We start from the raw sequence: 23,371 nt of genomic DNA on the forward strand, positions 1-23,371 counted from the left end.
AGAATTGTCAGAAATTATTCAATAAAACTTTTAATAATTCTAGAAGCTTATTTCAGTAGTAGTGTAAATAAAGTGGATATGATGTTATAAGTCCGATGGAAAAGTTAACTCAAGTAGTCAAGAACTCAGGATGCTTGGAAGTATCAGTGGTCAACAATCAATTTTATTAATATGAAGTTAATGCCCTTTTTTTTTTTTAATTTAGGTGAAAAACCGGTCCTCCCAGAACTTGAATTCACCTGATTTGGATGGATCTTATGTAACTTCTGAGTCAACAAATAAAGATGAAGTAGAGCTAGTAAACGAACTCCTAGATAGAGACCCTGAGAAACAGGCTCATTCTGTATGTTTTGAGCATGAACATGATTGTTCGGTGTTGGAAAAGGACATTAAAGCTGTCAGGCAGTCTGAAGTAGCTTCTGAGGAGCAACATGACGCTGCTAATAAAATTCAAACAGAAGAAAGTATGGATGTGGAAGAAGGTTGGCAACCTGTTCCAAGGTCAGTAGCATCAGGCAGACAGAGACTCAAACAACGTGCACCAGTTAATGGGATATCAAATAACTATCAAAGAGATGCTCCAATTGAACCCGCTCAAACCAAACCAAGATATTCTTATTCTAGTAGCCGCTATTATGTATTAAAGAAGAGAACTGTAGTCCCTAGTAGTTATGCTGATTATTACCACTCAAAAACTCAATCACCGGGTACTAGATTTGGTCGTAAGATATACAAGACCGTGGCATATAGAATAAAGTCAGCATCATCTAGCATCAACGAGACAGCAAATATTGCTAAATTTCGCAATGAGAAAACAAAATCACTGGTAGACAATGATAATAATTTGTTATCGGTTGATATGAATGGTCAGAGGAATTTGATGAGTGAGGTTTTAGAGTCACAGAATAATGTGATTGTTAGCCTTGGAACCTCTCCATCCTATAAGGATGTGGCTTTGGCACCCCCAGGAACAATAGCTAAAATTCAGATCTGGAAGGATCCAAAGTCCAAAGACCTTAATCAGAAGTCGCCAACAAGAGAAGATGAACCAGAGGTCAATGAGTTATTATTGACAGAGAATTCTGTAGAAGAGTCCCATGTACCAGTTGATTTGACAAACATAAGCCAAGAGAAAGAAGACCCGCACAACTCAGTACTTGGTAGTACCCCAATTAATTCCGAAAGCCTCACCGAAGAGAAAGATGAGAGTACTCCATATCCATTGTTTACCTTAGAGAATGAGGTGGAAGATACGTATAAAGAAGAAAAATCCCTGAACAATGGCGACAGAGAAAGCAACTCTGCATTTTTTTCTTCAGACGTAGAAGTGGCTTCATTTGGGGGTATGCTCAGTGAGATTGTTCCAGACTCTATTATTTCCAGTGACGCAATTCATGAGGAGATTTGCAGGAGTGATCACAATGTTGATAGCGCATCTTCTGATGTTGATAATTGTGAAATATCTGAGGTCTCAGTTTCTGATGAGTCAACAGAAAAATGTCTCATGGATGTGCTATCTAGTAGCATTGAGCCAAATGTGAATGCTAGTTTTCACGAGGGTCTTCAAAATGTTAATCCTCCAAGCAATGCTGATAGTTATGATGACAAGGGAAGGTTGTTATTGGATATAGGTGAAGTAAGAGAGCCTAACAAGAAAATGTCTGCCTTGTCTGCCGCTGCAGCACCCTTCAACCCATCTCCCACAATTGTGCTAAGTCCTATTCCTATGAATGTTAGCCTCCCCTCCAGTCCCATTGCAGCTGTCGCACCATGGCCTTTGAATTCCACCCTTCATCCAGGGCCACCCTCTATCATGCCTACAGCGCCTGCTATTTGTGGTTCTCATCACCCCTATTATCATCCAGCTCCTCGTCCCCCTAGTATCATACCTCCTTTGTCATTTATTTATCCTCCATATAGTCCACCATATAGTCAACCTCAACCTATACCAAGCAGCACATTTGGTATGAACAGTAATGTGTTTCATCCAAACCATTTTTCTTGGCACTGTAATATGAATCCAAGTGCATCTGAGTTCATGCCAGGAACTATATTGCCTGGCTGTCATCCTGTGGAATTCTCTGTTACATCAACTGTTGCCAATCCTATTTCTGATGCCACATTAGAAATAATTAATCAATCTGATAATGCTAATATTAAATCGTCACCTCAGGGGGACAGCAATGTTGGAGAAACATCCCAGAAAGAACTAGGTGAAGCATCTGTTCCGCAGAGTGAGATTATGGTCCCACAGGATTTAGAAGCAGTGAAACAAGAATCTGTGGAAACTCATGGGCCTTCTGACACTCAAACAGAGCCAAAGCCTACGGTATCTTTGAAAGAACATGCTGATTCTATCAGTGAGAAGCAGAGTAATAAAAAATATGAGCGTGATGGTAGCTTCAGCATATTCGTTAAAGGAAGAAACCGTAGAAAGCAATCTCTAAGATTGCCTATTAGTTTGCTCAATAAGCCATATGGTTCACAGTCATTTAAGTGCATTTATAACCGAGTTGTTAGAGGAAGTTATGTGGCCAGACCAACTGAGATATCTCAAAACGAAGCTCCCATGCCCAGCATTTCATGATCAGGCTATGTCACTGTGGTCAGCTATAGAAGAAGGATATGTGGAAAGCCCCATTATTCTCATTTGGAAGCTAGACAACTTTACAATTGACATCTGGTTTTAATTTCCTTAAGCTACATTACTGTTTTCTTCTCAGCACATTTTTACAAATTAGTACGTGAGATCTGAATGAGCTTGCAGAAAACAGCACAGGTGAGTCTCCATTGCTGGCTGGAACATGCCCTACCTTGAATGAATGACTTACCTTTTCTACCATTTGACTTCGTATTTCTTATATAAGAAAAATGATCCTGTTACTTTACCAGTTTTTGAGATAAGAGTAATGAAAATTTTGTAGATTTTGTGGCATAATAATTTTGCTCACGGTGAAGCATAATAATTTTGTATCATTTTAGTTTTCTTAGCAAATTCTTTTCTTCATTCTGACATGTGGAACCGACTTTTGGATGATTTTTTATATCGAAGGCCCTGACGCTTTTGGATGATTTTTTATATCGAAGGAAGACCCTGATGCATATTTCTCCATTAGATTGGGTAATAAGAGAATTCATGGTAGCTATGAAGTTTTGGATATGAATATGATGGGCAAAGTTATATTTGATTTTGCAGTGGTGCATGATCTTGCAATAGCAAATACATGCTTTGAGAAAGGAGAGGAGCACTTGATTAATTTTTAAAGTATAGCTACCAAGCCAAATATAGACCACTTTTATAAGAAAGGAAAACAAAACTTATTTGTTAAAATTATAAGGTGGTTCTAAGAGAAAGCGTGAGATACAATATGTAGTAGTTATGGATAATGAATATATATCTTAAAGAGCAAATGAAATAATCAAATAACATAACTTCCTCGAGATAAGATGGTGAAATGAAGGTGAGAAGTGTTTACTTTTGAAAGTTAGGTTATTAGGAGAGCTAAATGGAAAATTGGAATTTGAACCAAAATTATCATTCGATGTGATGTTTGGTTGCATGGAGAAATTCACCAATTGGAGTACTCTCCTCTTTTCAGCAACATTGTTGATTTCCAATGAGACATTTTTCATATTTCACTCTTTGTCAGTTTGTGATTATTTTTGTCAAATTAAATTATTATCATCACTCATGCATATTATCTTTTCTTCAAATCAAGTTTTACTTGTCCCGTTAGCTTACTTATAACATGCCGTACTTTTAACCTTACAAAAAAATAATGTACTTGCTCCTCCTGTGACGTTAATGTAAAAGTAATTTATTACAACTTTGATGATGGTCTTTGATTTCTTCCCTTTCTTTCTTGAATTTGACTTTGGTTATAATTTTATTCTTGAATTTTAGAGAATAACGCCAATTGTGATGAGGAAGGTGAAGAGAAATTATTATAAAGATTGGTAATCATGCCCTTATGGTACCATATGTTGTTGCAAATTTATGGTATTGTAGCAATAATTTGCTATTGTGATATATTTATGCTATTGTTTCTGAATTGGAAGATGGTGGTGAGAGGGGAGAGAATTAAAGAAGGGAATGTTTTCAATTATAATTCATTATTCGATTTATCGACCTGAATTTATTAATTTGAAGTTTAAATCCAGTCTAACTCCCGTGAATTTGACCCGATGTTAACACTAACTGAAACTTTACCCTGATTCTACAATTCACATAGTAGACTAGATTCCATAATTATTTGTGGGCCTGTTGTTAGCGTCTTCATTTATTAGTAAGCCATTAGTTCTCTTCAAATATGGAATTTTCATGTAGTGGCATTTTAGGGTTCTAGGATTGAATTGCAGTACCGATTTTTATGATATTATTTTTATTTCGAAAGGGATGTGATTATGAATAAAGGATACTTAGAGGCATGTAAAAGGGCAAGTTGTAGTAGTCTTTTTCTTTGAATATTTTGTTTCCTATTTGTGCTTAGTGTTCTTTTGATGTGAATCTTTCTAGCAATGTGTAATTTATGACCACCAAAATCCAAGGGAAGCCATCTTGTATTGGGTGGAGACTTGGATTGCAATTTTGGTGGTTTATTTTATTCATTTTTTCTATTTTTTATTTGAATTATTGTTCTGCATGCATGATTGGATTTTGTGAGAACTCCTACAATTTGATTTTTTTATTGTTGAATGATTTTCAAATGACGTGTAATTTTCATTTATTCTGAATTGTTATGCTTATCTCTGTTTAGGCAACCATAAAATTATCATTTGTATAAATTTATTTGTTTTATAATTTTCTTCAAAAGAGACTAATATTGTTTTGAAATTCATGTTTTATGAATTGTGAATTTTGATTATATTTGCATGATTTCATCTATCATATTATATAGTTACATTAGAAAGCACTAGATTCTAGACATACCATTTCATCATGTAGCAAAGAAAATTCTTCTTAGAGTTTGGCAAGATGTTTTATGTGCCTCCTGGCCAACTAATTTTTTTTTTTAAAAAAAAGAACCCATGTCCCAAACAAACATGTTTATGGCACTTAGAAAGACAAGCCTGCAACAGCAGCCATACATGCATGCACCAGAAGGTCGATACATCTTCAAAGGAAAAAAAAAAAAATCTTCAAAGGAAATAAAATCTTCAAAGAAGGTCGATACATATACAAATTGAGCCAAGCATAAATCCTGAAAGAATGTTAAAAAAACCCATAAGAACCAACTATCTAGCTTTCATATCACACATGTCTACTTATGCTTATGCTTTTTCCTTCTTTATCTTGACTTTCTTGTGTGATTGTTCCCCCTGTTGTGTGGAGTGACTTCTGTTAGATTGGAATTGGTGGCATCTGGTGGCAATATTAATTAGGGATTTTTACATATCTAACACTTAAAACTTATATATTTACTCATTTAACATCTAAACTTTAGTATTTACCCTTCTACCACCTAAAAGTCCTATCCATCATCAAATATACCACTCCGTTTCTCTCCTGTCAAAACCAAACCCAAAAACTGTATTTCACACACGTTTGCTTCGTTATTGCCTCATCCTCGCTCGGCCGGCTCTTCTTTGCCATGTGCACCACACTGCCGACGCCGGCCATCTTCTCCACGCAGCCCACGACGATCGTTTCTCCATCCGACGACCGATCGAGCAACTCCCATCTCCGATCGTCTTCTCCACGCCGCTCAAAAGTTGCTTTCCTGAAATTAGTATACTAGATTCTGAATCTAATTATGCTTCATTCGAAACAAGTCTCCATTTCTTTCTCTAAACATTTTCTCCTCAAGTTTTGAAATGAAAAATGTATAAAGGAAAACAAATCTAGCACAAGCAAGTTTTTTTGCAATTTGTTTGATCACTCAATCGATTATCCTCTTGTTTGCTTGCGGTTACTTCATATGTTTGACGTTCTTCTGAGATGGCTTTTAGCTGCTTCAGCCTCTATTTCAATTTGAAGGTTGGAACCAACGAAATATTGACTGGGCTGGAGCTTTGCACGAAATGGGAAAGACGATGGGATTCAAATGTAAGAAAAGGAGCTGCTCTGTTCGGATGTATTCGCACAAGCTGGAGAAGATGATTCTTGTGCGAAATACAACTTTCGGGATTAGGTTTTGACGGGATAGAAACATAATGGTATATTTGATGAGGGATAGGGCTTTTAGGTGGTAGAAGGGTAAATACTAAAGTTTAGGTGTTAGATAAGTAAATAGAGATGTTTTAAGTGTTAGGTATGTAAAAATCCCTATTAATTATAGAGAGTTAATATTCCACTGCGTTTTTTTCCCTGAATGTTGATTTGAGACTCATTTCTCTTAATTTGTTGTTCAGGTATGTGACTATTAGCATTGAGATATGTGACTTCAAATCCTTAAACGTCTGTTTGATATTTAGGGTATACTTTATTTCACATTTGCATAATATCTAAGTGGGTATTAATATATTTACTATGCATGTACATTGCCCAGACCTCATTAAAGGTCGTCTTGCAAGCTTTTAATAATCATTTTCATTATACAGTTATTTCTGCAACTGTTTAATATGGCATCTTTGCACACATGTCCACGTCACAAGGGAACTGCTTTATATACTCATAATGTGTTAAACTTCTTTATTACTTGTTCTAGCTGCATTTTTATTCTGTTTGAAGTTTATTTCCTGGAACATTCGCTTTTTTTAATGGAACTATGTGTCCAATGCTCCACTTTTTTTTAATTGAAAAAACGTACATGCTAGCATTTTATTCTTCCTTATTTCCTGTATTTGGTCATATATACAGGTGTACTACACTAATTTGGTCTTTGCAAAGTATTTTGTTTGGATGCAACTTACCTGAATTTTAAATCAGGTATGATTTCTTTTCAGCTGTTTAACTACTACATAAAATGCTAATCAATTCTTTTGGTAAATCTGAAATATAGTAGGAGGTTGAAATTAAATCTCATCGGTAATATTTAAAAATTAAACCTATATCTATTGTTCATGGAAAGAGCCATTATGGCCTGTTGTATTAAACTTTGTTTGATTATCTTAATTGAGATATTTTATCTTTTGTCACTCGTGTGTGTGAAAGGGTGCAATTCAGTAAGAGAGTATAAACATTTGGTGAGCATGCTAAATCTTTCAATTGAATGCCTAATAGTAGCACCAACAAAAATTAAGTTGTTCATCCAACAAAATAATCTGAATGACTTCTATTTTTTCATTAAATAATTCATTAGCATGATTTTTGTTGTATCCAAATTTATTCGTGTGCGGCGCCTGATCTTACTAGCAGGTTTAGCTAGCCAGAGCAAGAGGTCAATACGAGGGAATCATCGAGTATGGAGAGTAGATGATAAGCCAAGTGATCTCTGAGCAATAAAAATCATCGAGCAGGGAGAGTAGACGAGAAGCTATGTAATCTTTGTGAACAATTAAAATTTTATGAAGTCCAAAATGTCTCTTAACTCCTTATTTATGGGGTTATGAGGGATTTAGGAAAGGCTATCCTAGAAAAAAATAAAAAAAATAATACATGTTTGACAAGTGCAAACTAACTCAAACACATGAACTTGGCCGAAAGGTAACACATGTCATCTCCCTCTAACCTGGCTTGGGATGCCCATGACGAGTTCCAAGGGTGAGTTATCAAAGCTGAGCACCTTAGGTGAGCCTTCGGGAGTGAGCACATTGTGCGAGTCTTTAGGAATGAGTGCTTTGTGCAAGCAAATTCCTTAAATGAGTGGCGAGTTTCCTACACAAGTGTGGTTGTGAGTCGAATATTTACATAGTCGATGGAGCCATGATCATTAGCTCAGTAGCTGCGTGCCTCCTGTAGCTTGAACTAGGATATCTGTGGAAGACAAACTACTTTAGATGAGAAAAATTGCTGAGAAAGTCCAGTCCTCCTTCGGTGAGTGCCTCTTAGGTTAAAGGCTTGTTGAGAAAAGTCCTTTAGTTGAACTCGCCAGGAATATGTGAATCCTTGATCTAATCCTCTAGGGGTGTGCTAACATGCTGCAAACTCCACTAAGATGAATAACTGCTTATCCACGACTCAGTTCTATTGACTGCCCTTTTGGGTTAGGCTTGTTTTGAGCGACTGTTCCTCATGGCCGTGTCCCTTAGGTGTGAACTTGTTTGGGGTACCTGCAAGTTACCTATATCAGCATGTGTAGACATACATTTAGTTTCCCGATTCACTTGCTCTGTTGAAGAGCAACTTGTGAAAAAGAACAGAGGAATTAAGAAGGAAAATATTTATCAAACAACAAAGAGAAAGTGAATGGACAACTTTTATATCCTCAAGAAGAGCACCTTCATCCAATATTCTCATGAAGATTTAACCTCTATACCATCTCTGGTAATAAATAACGACAAAGGGTATTAATAGGGCCACACTCCTTCCTTTCTTTTGTCATGATTGAGTTTTTTGAGCTTGCACAAGAGATAATTGAGTTGAGCCTAACAAAGCATGTTGATGTAGACAATCGAAAAATTTGTTGAAAAGGCTCTTCTTCGCAAATGTAAGACAGTGGAGGTCAAAAGGCGAAAGTCCTACCAAGTTATTGAGAAGAAGGAAACGAAAGCCATAGTGGTTGAGCCCAGAAAGGCAACGAAAGGGCTAGCCAAGTAAGGTGAAGGTCAATGATGTACGCCTTGCTGAAAGGCACATTATACGAGTCTCCGCATTCAAGGGATTTTGTCAGGTCCTCGGCAGGGTGAATGGCATTCCTGAGGTGGCGATCTCTACCCCCAATGCAGTTGGAGCAACAACGCCAACTCGCTCTTAGGGGGAGCCGGCAGGTAGCCACAACCCCATGCTGAGGAAGTTGGTCGACCGCAATCAACCAATGGAGATAAAAGATTCCTTCTATTTTTGTGAAAATTATGTCTACTGGTCGCATGTTGTCGATCTCGAGCGTTCACAGGATTCACCTTACTTAAAGCGAGTTTTTAAGTCACCACCAAATGAATATGAGGAGCTGGCCCTAACTCAGTGGTCGACTAGCTTGTATATGAGAACTTGAAATCTCCATAATTAGTCGCTCGAGTTTCATCTTATCTTATTGGATACTCTATATTAGTTCTCTCTTCCTTTCATGGTGTGTGTGTTGTCTTATGAGATGGAAGCATTGAGAATATGCCATAGGACTTTCATCGAGTTTGAGTACTGTCAAGTCTATTGAGCTAGAGAGATATTCATTTATATGATATTTTTGGATACTACTACGAGGACTCTTGACATGATAGTTTGAGTTCTCACAAAGGACAAGCACCTTAATATGTTGTATAAGGATGAGTTATGCTTCCCTTGTGACCATTTCTAGCTCGACCTACAGCTTCCTCTTTACCCAGAACTTGCCAAGATCCCAAAATTTTATGAGTTAGTGCCTATGAAGAATATGTCGAACTCGATAACGAGTGTGGTGATTGTCCTCTCTCATTTGTGCCGAGTGAAGATTAGGTGGAGTCTCGCCATGTTTTGCCATATTTTTACTGTTAAGGCCTTCAATAATAGCAACATTCAGTTCTCCTTCACCCACATAAGGATGAGTTGCTTGACAAATACGATGAGGGAGTGAAAAACAAGTTTTATTTGTGAAGTTGTGAATAGGATGGGCGGTGCTAACTAATCCCATTCCCGTTGCCAATGATAAGACTGTCATCTGTAATCTCAAGAGGAGTTCCAAGCATTTTGTCGACTTATTCGGGAGCATGTGAACTCCCAAATTGTGTAGAACACATTTTATAGTATGTTATTCGTCTCTATTGTTAGTGCTGCAAATGAACTGAGCCGAGCCGAGCTTTAGCCTGCTCGAGTTCAAGCTCGTTTGTCAAAACTGTGTTCAAGCTCGGCTTGAAGCTTGTTGAGCTTCTTGGACAGGTGTTCGAGCTCGGGCTCGTTTAAAATGACTACGTTCGTGCTCAGATCGTGTTCAAATTTGAGCTCGTTTAATTTCATGCTCGGCGAGCATCTTATCGAGCGGCTCGTTTATACCGAGGACGAGCGGACCACAATCTACAAAATATTTTTAAATAATTAACATCAAACCAAGTAGCACAACGTCCAGACCAGGAAAATCCGCCCAACCCGCCAGCTTCCCGCAGTTCTGTACTTTGCCTTTAGATGTCTTTGTTTTTATACGACAAAAGTATTTCATTCCAGTCGGTGTGGGACTAAACGCTAACAACATTTTGTTTTTGAGTTTGTTGATGCCACGGAGGATAGAGAAAGGGCGGGCGGGTCCGGCGAGAATTTAAAAACAATTTTTTTTTTATGAGTAGGAATTGATATTTAGGCGGGAGTTTAATAAAATTTTTAGTAGATGATTTAATAAAAATATTTCTAGTTAGTTAGATTAGTAAAAAAATGTAAGTTAAAAATATGTCTAATGAAAATAGTTAAAAATTTAAAAATTAAATTAGTAAATATAAATTATTAAATGAGTATATTTAATAGAATATATTTTTAAAATTCTAATTGAGCTCTAATCGTGCTTGTTCACGAGCTTCTAAGAGAGACTGTTCTTGAACATAAATGAACTGAACGACACGTTGTTCAAGCTCGTTCATTTAGCTATCGAGTATTTATCAAGAGAGTTCAAACTTGTTTGTTTACCTTATCAAACGAACATGAACGAGCCCTTATCGAGCTGAGCCATGAGTAGCTCGTTGAACGCTCGGTTCATTTGCAGCCCTATCTATTGTAATATTCTTTTTTGTTTTTCTTTCTTTAATGTTGATCATGGGCTCATCTTTAGGTGGGATTAACTTGCACATGCCACAACCACCCCACTATGCTAGAGTTCCTTGGCATGGACTCTCCTAGTTAATGGAAGGGAAAAAAGAGAAAGGCTAAAGTGGCAAAGTCTCCAACGAATTCCCTAAACGACGTCGTAGGGCCAAGTTAACGACTTTTGTTTGCCCTTTGTTTCCTAATTTTTTCTTTTGTCGCATATCCCTCAGCTTGTCGCTAGGCATCACCTGAGTTTCAAGAGGAGTTGAGTGAGCTCGTATATGGTGGCAAGCAAGAGTTGTCCCATCAAAGCCTACTACTTCTATTATTTCTATAGCGCTAAGCTGAGGAATCATCATTGACAAGGACTTGAGAAGAAAAAGAGCCGAGGTGATGTTGATGCCCTATCATAAGCCCATAGTGGGCAAGGGAAAATGCATCATCTTGCTCTTGAAGGGGTGGTTAGAGGAGCAGAAGAAGGCAACAAAGACTATTGAGACCTTTAAGAGCAAGGAAGTGTTGGAGAAATTTTGTCATCCTCAATGGATTGCATATTTGGTGATCGAGCACGTCATAGAAAATGATATCTTGTCCTAAAGGTCAAAAATACTATTTTCGTATTGACTCAATGCAAAATTTACAATTTGACTTTTAAACAGAGATTTTCTCCATTCAATATTTGGTTGAATGAGGTTTATTTATTCTAGGGTACGGATGTCTCATATGGTTAATTACATCTCAAATATTTATTATTTGAATTTTTTTTTTGATTAAACTAGTGATTTTCTTTCTTTTAAAAATCATCAAAATATTAGCTAAATGTTTCATTTTAAAATTTATGAAATTCTTGTTTAAAATTTTCTTGTCTTTAAGAATTTAAAGGGAAGAGGAGATAAACTTTGATTAGAATTCTTGGAATGAAAGCCAAAGGAATGAAATGTAAGAGTATTTAATTATGAGGGAAACTCAGATGTACTCAAATTATCCTATGTTGGGCGTTATATTTTAAAATCAAATTTTGTTTAAGTTGATCAATTTATTTAAAATGTTGGGGATTATATTCCAACTACGCATGTCGGAGGAAATGCCTAGAAGGTGAGGACTTATGAGGTGATTGAAATCAACCACTGCCTTGAACCCTAGAACTAAGGTGAGGGCTTCTGAGATGTAGTGTCTCGAACCTAAGTCTAACAGAGTGCAAGAGACTTACAAACTATATACCTTACATGAGGCATAATCAGCCCGACCTTTAGATTTTTTGCTCTGCCTGGATAGAGCTACCAGCTAATCTACCTAAACGCTTTTAAAACCATGTAGTCCGGTCTCAAATACATATGAACAGTAAAGAAGGTTATTTTTTATTTAGAGGATATGACTTACAGCTTTGCTTTGAGGCTAAGATGCCTGACAATAAAGGGTATGCAAAATGTTGTCTCATAAATACAAATTTTTGTTTTTTGGTTATATGATCCTTAAGTGAGAGTTTTTCTACATGAGACTCACTGGGTTATGCATTATCATTTTCATTTTTTTTTGAAAATTTAGCTCCTTGAAGGGAGACATGCAATTTTTCTTTTTGTTTGAAAAGCATGAAGCCTAAAATTGATTTTAAGTTGTTTATATTTTAATGGGTAGAAAATTTATTTTATCCTAAGAACCTACCGCATCAAAAGTCCAGTCCACCCCTAAATAAAATAAGAGAAGAAACCTAGAAAAAAAACTGTTTCTTTTACACACCCAGCAAACAATCAACACATGTATATATATGTAAATCAGCTAAAAGAAATATAAATTGTAGAGTCCAAATTATTACAAGCAGATTTGACAGATGAGTTGTCTGTTATCATACAACTCAGATCAATTTTGTGTGTGTGTGTGTGTGTGTGTGTGTGTGTGTGTGTGTGTGTGTGTGTGTGTGTGTGTGTTAACCACTTAAGGGTAAGTGCCCACAATGCAGATAATCCAAAGATAATCATACCAAATCATCAAACACATACGCAAAAAAAGAAAAATTATAATCCTAACATGCCTAGGAGGCTGTGCACCTAAGTGTGTGAGGCTTGTGTGGCATGTCACACTATAAAAGTTGTTTTATTTTATTGAGGATTAGATGTGTTTAATTTTAATCCAATGGTGATTTCTCTTTAAGTTGTTTATGAATTAAAGATTTTATTTGGCTTTTAAATATTTCATATTTGTGAGGGTTATGAAGAACCTATAAAGCAGCCACTATTTATTTTGAGGCAAACCTGCTACTTATGAAGTCCTAAGACACAATCATGTAGGTATCCCGCATTTTGGGTGAGATGATTAATCATTGTATCAAAGGAAATTTAAGTGATTTAAAAAAAAAAATTTGGGGTTCTCTTAGTGTTGGGTAAGAGATGAATGTTCACCTAATAGTGTAAGGTGAATATGTCTAAAGGTTGTACTTAGGACTTTATGAAATTCATCTAATAGTGTGAGATGAATTTCAATGGGTAGAAAACTTCTAAAGGACATCTAAAGGTTAAGTTTTAGTTGTCATAAGGAGAGATCATTTGTTTTGTTAAATGAAATGTTACTTAGAGTTTGGCTCTCAGAGGAAAATGTCCAACTTGTAACTTTTGGGCTAGATATTGTAGGATTCCTCTTAGCTTGTGGAGTTAAGAAGGGGGAATGTAGGGATCCAACATATAACTTTTGGGCTAAATATTGGAGAATTCTTAGCTTTTGGAGCTAAAGAGAGGAGAAATTTCCTACAACTTAGAGGTTGGAGAAGATGGAGAGGAAACCTATAGCTTTGAGACTAAGGAATGAGTGTTTCCTTTAGCTTTGAGGCTAAAGAAACGAAAAGAAGAAATACAACATATAGCTTTTGTGCTAATTGTTGGAGACTTCCCTTTAGCTTTGGAGCTAAGAGGAAAGAAATGAAACTCATAGCTTTGAGGCTAAGAGTTTGTAGGATTTTTCTAGGACTTTTGGAGTCCATAGAAATGATAGAAGATTTGTAGCTTTAGGCTACAAATCAAAAGGAGTCTTTTTGGATTTTTGTATTCAAAGAGAGATTTATTTTTTTAATTTAGGCTAAACAAATGAAATGACGAATCATTGAATTTTGTTCCAATGATGAAAGTTTAGTTTGTTAAATGTAGGTAAAGCAAACATAGAAAAATGACATGTGAGCTTGATTACACATCATGAGGGATTCTTTGGACTTTTGGGTGTCTAAAGAATAGAATTCATTCTTCCAAACTTGGGTTGGAAGAATGAAATGGAAGATAGGAGTATTTGTTGGTTTTGACCCAACAAATAAATAATTCGGGATGATTTTGGTTCAACAAATAGATAGGTTTGGGTGTATGTTTGATTCACTTGATATGGGTGAAGTGAATGTAGGAATTTCTTATAACTCTTGAGTTGTAGGGAGAGGAATTTCTCTACAATTTTAGTTTGTAGAAAAGAAAGAAAAATGCAACTTATGAGTTGCAAATTCATGAACACTCTTTGAACATTTGGTGTTTAAAGAGAAGATGTACACTCTCCTAATTTGGGTGAGAAAAATAAAAGAATTTTTTACATCCTTTGAGTTGTAGAAAGAGAGGTGCAATGTGCAAGTTTGAGGTTGCAAATTTGAGGATGAATCTTTGAATTTTGCCTTCAATGAAGCATAATTATTTACCTAATTTGCATTAGGTAAGTAAGGGAAAACGATGTTCAACTTAGATGCTACTATTTGGAGGAATTTCTTTGAGCATTTGGTGTTTAAGAACAGAGATATACACTCAGTTAATTTAGGCTAAGTGAATGGAGGAATTTTTTACAATTTTTTATTCGTAGAAAGAAGAAAAAAAGATGTCTTAAAGGTTGCAACTTAAAGGGAAATCCTTTGAACTTTAGGTGCTCAAAGAGGGATGTGCATTTGCCTAATTTGGGTCTAGGTAAATGAGGAGAAAATTGCAATTCAATGATTGTAAATTGGGGATATTCTTTGAACACTTGTTGTTCAAAGAGATGACCACAAAGTACACTTGGTGTTCAAAGAGAGATGACCACTTATTTTAGGCTAAGTAAATGGAGGAGTTTCTTTGAGCGTTTGGTATTTAAATAAAGATGTGCACTTGCTTAATTTGGGCTAACAAATGAGAAGACTAGGTTTGGATCCTATGTCTAGAAGATTACTCATTGATTTTGTATCACAATGAATAGGATAGAAAGACTCAGAATTTGGTTCTAATTTCAAGAACTTCCAACATGACGTGCTTAGGACTTTGGAGAAATTCATAATACAAGACATGAGGAAGATTGGTGGTAACTTCTAAGGCATGCTAGGAGTCATGCAATGCAACATTTGGAGCCTTGAGGAGGCTCCAAATATCATGCATGGAAGGGAAAGATAGATGGATGTTATTAATTTTGTATTTTCAACAAACAAATGGAGGATGACTTGGACTTTGCTTTTAAGATCCAAGAACTCATGCAACACAACATTTGGAACCTTGAAGAGGCTCCAAATGTCATGCATGAATGGATGAAGAGGTGCATGTTGGTTGATTTTGTGTCAACAAATAAGGGATGGATTGCTTATGTTTTGTTTCTAATACCCAATGACCAGTGCACTAAAATATTTGGAACCTTGAGAAGGTTCTAAAAGTCATGCATGGAAGAAAAAGAAGTGAAAGTTTGTTGATTTTGTGTATCAACAAACAAGAGGTGAAATGAACATGGGATTTTGATCCCAAGGTTATAAGATTCATGCAATCTAACACTTGGGGTCTTGAGGAAACCCCAATTATCATGAATGACGAGGATGTGTAGAAGAAAGAGAACTCCCTATTTCTTGCATGAATATTTTGGATTCATTTGGAGAGGGAAGGTTGGTTTCCTAACGCTTTAGAAGGATTCCTAAATCAATTTTGTCATGATTAGGAGATATTAGGAACACAAAGAAGTCTTGCACTTGAGTACTTTTCATTTGCAAAATGAATGAAATAGGCTTAGATAATTTCTAAATGTGGTGGCGTATTAACTATGGGCCTTTGAGGGTTCATAAAATACTCCAAATTTGCTCCATGGGAGATTGAAATTAAATGAGCATACTTTATAAACTTTGCAAACCTTAGGAATTTTGGTATAGTAGAGCGATTCCCTAAATATTTTTTTTTATGCAATGAGATTTTGTACGTGTAAAAGATGCTCAATTAATTATTTAATCATGGGCTCCATAATGTAGACCTTTGAGAGTCTATGCAAGATCCATGACAAAACACAAGTTCTCTAAATTAATTAAATCCTTCTCTAACATTTCCAAAAAGACAAAGGCTCTCAAGTGCAAAGCCCAATCAAGAGCAAACTCCCATGCTTGAAATATATACATTGACATTTGATTTTGAAGCAAATGGCAATGCAATCCTATGGTTTTATTGTGGGTGACGGCTAGGGAAACAACGTGAATGCATTTCATGCAAGGTAGAGGCATTGGACACGCTTATGACCCTCACATGAGAGTAATTACAAAAAAATCACTAGATTTGCATGATTGGACTAAGAGTACAGCGAACAAATAGGTTTCTTGAAGGTTTGGAAATTAAATGCTTGGGTTTTCTATGTCAATAACGTTTTTGAACGTCAGACACACGTCAAATGGCTTGGAGACCTAGGGAACTTCGATGTTTGAAGTGTTTTACCTCACCGGGTTGTCACGGCTCAAATCACACTCCACTCGCCTTGTCAAAAGGCGAGAAAATGGAGAAGGGAGGTGATGAACTGTTGTCCAAGCTCCGGAAGGCAGATTTGTTGTCTGCGGCGCTCCAAATTGCTGCCTTCACTGCTTAGAAGCTCTTATCTAAACCATTCATCCTTATGTTAGAATGGTCAATATTTAAATTAGATATCCACTAATTAAATATGAAGATAAAACTTGTATGCTAGTTTTAATATCTCAGCCATTCTAAGATGTCATATATAATTTAGTGTTTACTACGAATCCAATTTTTTGTGAGCATATAGTGGCCTGATTTTCTGGTATTTTTCCCCTTTTTTTTTTTCTTGAATATTATTACATGCAACTTGTATTTTCTAATCTTTGAACTGTAACAAGCCATTTAGTTTCAAATTATATTCTTGCACAGTTATTCCTTCTTCGTAGATTGTAGGTGGCAGATATCTTTTAACTAAAGATTGTTTGCAGGTTAAATTTTTGATCTGTGGAGGTGTAGAGAGGTTAACTGTTAGAGAAACGGGACAGAGCTTTGACTCTTTTTTTTTTTTTTTTATAACTTGAGAATTAGTTTCAATTCATTGATTGGCCCTTCCCCTGTGATTTGCCTTTCAATTTTCACTGACTAATAAGGTGTAATATCTCAATAATGATGTCCACTTTGCCTTACATTTGTTCAGATACAATTAATTTTGCATTTAGTAGGAAAATAAAAAAAACACTTCTAATTTCTTCACCATCTTTTTTTTTAATGAATGTTTATGTGAAAATCAAAGGTAATCTGTGAAGCACCTAGTCTTTTGTGGTGAGAGGCATATATTCGTGAAGCATCTTATTTGGACTAGTTACTGTTACTCTTCCACTTTATCATAATTTTAATTAATGTAAATCATTCATATGGATCTGGGTTACTTAGGTTTCATTTGGGATAGCTTTTTGGCTGATTTATCTTTGAGATAGCAATTATAATTTTATTTAACTATTATTTTTTCATTACCTGTCAAAAATTTTGGTTGTGGAAAGTTATTTTCTTACAAATATAATAGAGAAGTTTTTTTTGTATATATATATAATAATTTTTCAACTAATTTTATAAAATGTTGCCACTGTCCCAAATAGACTCTTATTTTATGGAGATCTCAGATATAGGCAATAATTATCTTATTTTTTTTAAGGCCAGTCAATGGAGAAAATATTTTGTAGAGAGTTTGGACTTGAAGAATCATCTACATTGTGAGTGTATTTGTACATAGTGTGTCATATCTATTTATATATATTGTGTACAGTATGTGTATATTCACATGTTTGAATGGTTCTTCTTGATCAGACACTCTGCAGAATAATTTCTCTACTCAGCCAAAGAGACCCTTTCTCTTTTAATAAATTGTTTAGCTATCTCGCTTAACTCTTGTTGCTCGTGCTTCATGATATTTGTTCACCGTAGAGCTTGCTTGTGCTGTATGTAGGCTGATTACCAATGCGAAGTAGGGTTAATATTGATGACTGATAGAGGTTTTGTTTAGGACGGTTTTCTTACTGCTTCTTAAAGTAATTTTTTATATCAAAATTAAAATTTTTGTATTAAAAAATTATTTTAAAAAACAGTAAAAAAATTTGATACGGTCAATTGAGTTACAAACATTTAAAAATATAGGTCATGGCAAGATATTAGATACGGTGTTTAAAATGGCTAAATGTTTGGAATTTTTAATGAATACTTTTATTCTTAGGAAGTATCAACACTCATTACAGCTATAATAAATTCTAAAATAAAATACTAGCAAAATTGTATTTCATTATCATGGTATGCGATTTCTAAATCAAACGTGAGAAGTTTTTAAGTAACATTTTGTTTTTAGAGTGCGTGTTAGATAGATTATGTCTTAGACTTTTCGTTTGGGACAGCTCCTTCACTGTTTTTTAAAATAATTTTTTAGTACAAAAATTTATAGCTCAAAAACTTTTTGTAATAAAAATTATTTTAAAAAGCAGTAAGAAAGTTGACCCAAACGAAACCTTAGAAGTGTTTTAATTTAAAAATGTTTAATTTTGGAGTTCAAAAGTTTTCAATGAGTATACTTAGAACACTTCTTAATACTTAAGAGTTTTATTCCAGGATATTCGATGGGCCTTATTCTCTTCTAATTAAAGAAGTTATATTATTAGTATCAACATGTCATGTATGATTTTAGAGACTTTTCTTATGGTGAAGCAATTTGCTTTACATAAAATAAAACTTCTAGTTGGTGTATTACTCTAATATTATTTATCATTGCACAAATTTTTGTTTATTAATATTTAATCTCTTTTAGTATATTAATTTTTTTATATTAAATATGACTCAATATTTTATGAGAGATGTCTAAAGTATGCCCTATTTAAAAATTATAGGATCGAACGATTTTGATCTATTTGATTTGTATAAATTAGGTTGTCACAATAATTTATGTGTTTTTACTAGGATATATGTTTGTACTTTATAGTATGAACAATTTCCTATCATGAAATTAGGGTGATTGTTCAATTACATCAAGTCAAATATGACTTTTCTCTTGAGGTATTTAAAAAGGCCAATGACTATAAGATAGGGAGGATCTTTTGGAATTTGGAATTTCTCAAGTCATTAATGGAGCATTTGGTAACATTCTATTTAGTATAGGGTTTCATGTGGGAAGAAGAATCAAGACATCGTCATAGCAAAGGTTTTTAGTAATACAAATATCTTAATTTTGATAATTTATGAAATATAACTATCTTTTGCAAGAGATTATTTAGGCTATTTGTTTATTTGTTCATAGGTTTATTTGGATTTTAAATAGGGTGATGACCTTTATTTTGTATAAAATGATTGAGTCTTCTATGTTTATTAGTACTTTAGATCTCTTCTTTCTCATAGATGTACATTTCGTTGAAGCTAAATCCTAAATTTTGGTATCATTTAATTTATAATTTATTTTTTTTTCTTTTATAATTATTTTATCAGATCTGTCGTTATTGACCCATTTTATTGTAATAAGGTGTCGAGTCAAATTTGAATCAACACCGACAATTACTTATAAGTTTGCCCCCCATGAAAATTAAGCTGGTTACACACTTGTAGACCATACAAATAACTTGTTCATATATTATGTGATATGTAAGCACTATTTTGTCTTTTTGATCAAGGCTTTTAGGCAAATACTGCTTGATTGTATAGCATTCTCATTTTGAAATTTGCTCTCAAAAAATAGAATAGTAAATTTCAATTGTAATATTTGCCTCTATTATAATGAGAAGCACACAAGTTGGACTATTTGAAGATTAAATGATCATTAGCATTTTAATTATACTATTTAGTCATTGATAGTTTAATTAGTTCACATTTATAAATAATTTGATATTATATTAAAAATTTTATTATTCTGCTTGTGCATCAATTAGGATAATTAGTCAGTCAATTAAAATAATTAGATGAATTCAACAGGTAATAATAAGGATAATAAACTAATTGATTAATAGGTCAGATAGTATGGAGAACAATCAGGATAATTAATTATAAGCATAATAAGGTATTCTAAGTCATTTTATATTAGCAAATAATTAATATATAACTATAAAATGTTTACTTATTTAATTAAAAAAATTAGTAGACTAATTACTATTATATTTAATCATTAATGAATGATTATGACACATACTGCCAAATTAATTAAAAATATGATAAATAGATAAATTTAATTAAGCAAATTTGATAAATATATCAAGATGAGCTTGAAAATAATTAAATTCATTTGAAATTAATGGAATACAATCTTCAAATGCAGTATAATTTTGAAAATATTTAATGATTTTAAAGCCTATTCTAACATAAATTGTATTAGAAAACATCGATAAAATTTTAAGACATTTACAACAAAAAAAGGTCTAATTAGAATCAAAAGACGTGGAATGCAGAGCTATTCAATCTAATTAAGGTTTCATTTGAGACTGCTTTCTTACTTCTTTCTAAGCAACTTTTTAGTACAAATTTTTTGTTGAGCTATAAATTTTTGTACTTAAAAGCTGTTTTAGAAAGCATAAAGGAAATTGTCCCAAACAAATCTAAATGATGTGACAAGAACTAAAATGATAAATGAAAAAATATGCTTTAAGAAAAAGACAAACAGTGACATCCATCATAGCTTCCTCAATCATAGGCCAGCACACCATAATTACAGAGGCAAAGAAAACAAAAAGGGTCCTTTGTGTAGATTGTTCAATAGTACTAATCTAAAGCAAATTATGATAAAGAAGAATCATATACCTTGCTTTCAAAGCTCTATAACATTAAGAAGGTTGATCAGCTACAGGTTACTTCGATAATCTACCCCAAAGATGCAAGCTAAAAGGTTGGTTTACATGCCAATTATGAGCAAGTTCTGAATAGAAACGGTAGTTACTAACGTTGGCATTGTTGATTCTGAAATTGTCTCTAAAGATTTATCTCCTAATGCTTTGCCTTTCTTACCACATGCTTTGGTTGCTAATCTGGAGATCGTTGGGAAATCCTTTGTTAACTGATGCTATTTCGGAAGAAATTGCTGTTCTAAACCCTTGTGCGAATATTTATGTGGATGCTGGCTGTTTGGTGAATCCGATGGTTTCTAATCAGTTGTTGGGTGGTGAGGCGGTGCAGCCTGTTGTTGCGGTGGAAACTGTTAGTGCTTTGTCTTGCCCTGTGAGTGTTGAGCATGTTGAACCGATTCGAAACTCTTTGATTGCTGCGATGCCGGAGGATAATCGGGTTGATATTTCGGATGTTCAAGGCAATTTGGTTGTTTCTCATAATTTGGTTGATGTTCCTGTTAATGTAATCACTACCAACTCATTAATGCGGCAGGTGGGTGGTAAGACTGGTGTGGATGTTAGATCACATGGTGATTGGATGCATAATTCGTCGGAAGGTGGTTCTGATTCTGATTCCTATTCAGATCCTGGAAATGAGTATAAAATGGTTCGTGATAGACCAATTTCTGGTTCTTTCCGTGGAAAATTTTGGGGTAGAGGCGGCAGAAAAAGATAATTTGACCTTCTCGTTGGATCGATTTGATTTTCTTTTCATATGATTGGTTGCAGGGCAATGATGTGGCTGGGGCTCGTGTCCTCGTCGCCTCCTTGTGGCAACCTCTACTGGATGGTCCTTGTGCGGTTTTGAGGATCTGGTAGCCTCGGTCGTCTGCTGAGCCCCCGATTTTTGGAGATTTTTTAGCTTTTCTCATGGTTATTTGTAGTTTTTAGAGGTTTTTGACTTTTTTTGGGCTTTTTCTTTTTGTTTGTTGCTGTATCCGATTTTTTGAGATTATTAATATATGTGTTTTTGTTAAAAAAAAAAGAGCAAGTTCTGAACCGTCGCAACAAACAGACACCACATGGGTGAATGTAAAATTTGGAAGAAAATTCATAAGTTTAATAGCTTTATATAGTTTTTTTAAGAAAATTTTCTATATAATTTTTTAAATTTTATCATAATTTTAATATATGTAGCAAAATTTTCATATATCTACAGAAGAAAACTTCACCAACCATTAGATACTAATTTGGAGGAACAATTATTACGTCCTCCGACCGGACGTAGAGGAACGTCCGGTCGGAGGCAAATTCCCGCCAAAAAACGAGTTGTACCGAGCAAATATCGAGCAATACCAAATAATAACGAAGAATACCATCATTTGAAGACCCAATACCGAGTTATACCAGGTTTTACCGAGCAAATACCGAGTTATACAAAAGTTGTACCGAGTTTTTCCCAGAAAAACTCGGTACAACTCGGTATTTCTCGGTACAACTCGGTATAACTCGGTATTGGTCTTCAGAGAACGGTATTTCTCATTATTATCAAATAATACATAGTTGTACCGAGCAAATACCTAATTTTTTGACGGGAAATTACCTCCGACCGGACGTTCCTCTACGTCCTTGCACTGGACGTAATAAAAGTTCAATTTGGAGGGGGAGAAAAAAAGCGGATCACATAGAGTTGGCTCCCATGGCGGTGTAGATACTTCCTAACTATTTCTCTTTTCAAAAGCTATCTTGGAAATGCGTTCCTTGTCAAAAAGCCACTATATAGGGCCCAATGGCCTCTATGTGGCTCTCCTTTGAGAAAAGAATTGGATTCTGACAAAAGAGATAACCATAATGCTAATGCCTTCTCTTTTTAATCTAATAATATTATTTTTTATCACTTGGATCACCATTAATGGGTGGATTATGGCTTATTAATCTATTTTTTCCCCTTGCGTTGAATGCGCATGAAGTTCAACTAATATCTATTATGATATTTGTGGTTCATGTATGTTAATGTATGGAAGATGATTTCAAATAAACTGAAGGATCTTCCAATGGAAGAATATTTCTACAGTAGAGTTTGCTTGGCCAGATTATTCCAGCAAGTCTTTCAAAACTTTTTATCTTATTATGAAATTTACTTATATCTAATACCTTGAAGTTTTATTATGATTTCTTTTCCCCATGCTTGTATAAAACACAACTTTTGGTAAGTAGGATTTATTATAAAAAGGAGATTTTACAAAGCAAATATATTGAAAAGCAACTGACGATTTTTTAATACAAACAAAATATATCTGTTTTGCGTTAGCTTTCTGTTGCTGTGAAGCAGCTAAAAAAACCAAATAAATGATCCCTAAACATATAATATTAATATTTGGGTTTTATTAAGATTCGTTACCTGCATCAATCTGGTTTAAATTAAACATATCTTCATAGTATTTAGCACTTGATATTTCAATTCTTCATATTTGAATTATACAAATTAACAAATGAAATTATTTCATTGTCATTATAATGGCAGTCTAATGGCTCATAATTTTCTGTCATCCATTAATGAGTGGATTCTCTGTTTGAATTTGATAAATTATATTATGACTCAGTTGTCTTTTCCCATGATATACTGT

The 23,371-nt window shown here is 34.6% G+C and overlaps 1 protein-coding gene across 2 annotated transcripts in view; it reads left to right on the forward strand.

Moving 5' to 3' along the window:
* Positions 1 to 17,176, forward strand: part of LOC110113583 (protein TSS) — a 42,532-nt gene extending 25,356 nt beyond the window's left edge. For both annotated transcript variants that reach the window (XM_020846224.2, XM_020846225.2), the window contains exons 24-26: positions 206 to 2,779; positions 6,800 to 6,868; positions 16,911 to 17,176. In XM_020846224.2, coding sequence (XP_020701883.1) covers positions 206 to 2,587 — 2,382 coding nt within the window. In that variant the 3' untranslated portion in view covers positions 2,588 to 2,779; positions 6,800 to 6,868; positions 16,911 to 17,176. The remainder of the gene's footprint in view (positions 1 to 205; positions 2,780 to 6,799; positions 6,869 to 16,910) is intronic.
* Positions 17,177 to 23,371: the final 6,195 nt, after the last annotated feature.

This window comes from Dendrobium catenatum, unplaced genomic scaffold (genome assembly GCF_001605985.2).
Source record: "Dendrobium catenatum unplaced genomic scaffold, ASM160598v2 fragScaff_scaffold_1557, whole genome shotgun sequence".
Taxonomy (NCBI): Eukaryota; Viridiplantae; Streptophyta; class Magnoliopsida; order Asparagales; family Orchidaceae; genus Dendrobium; species Dendrobium catenatum.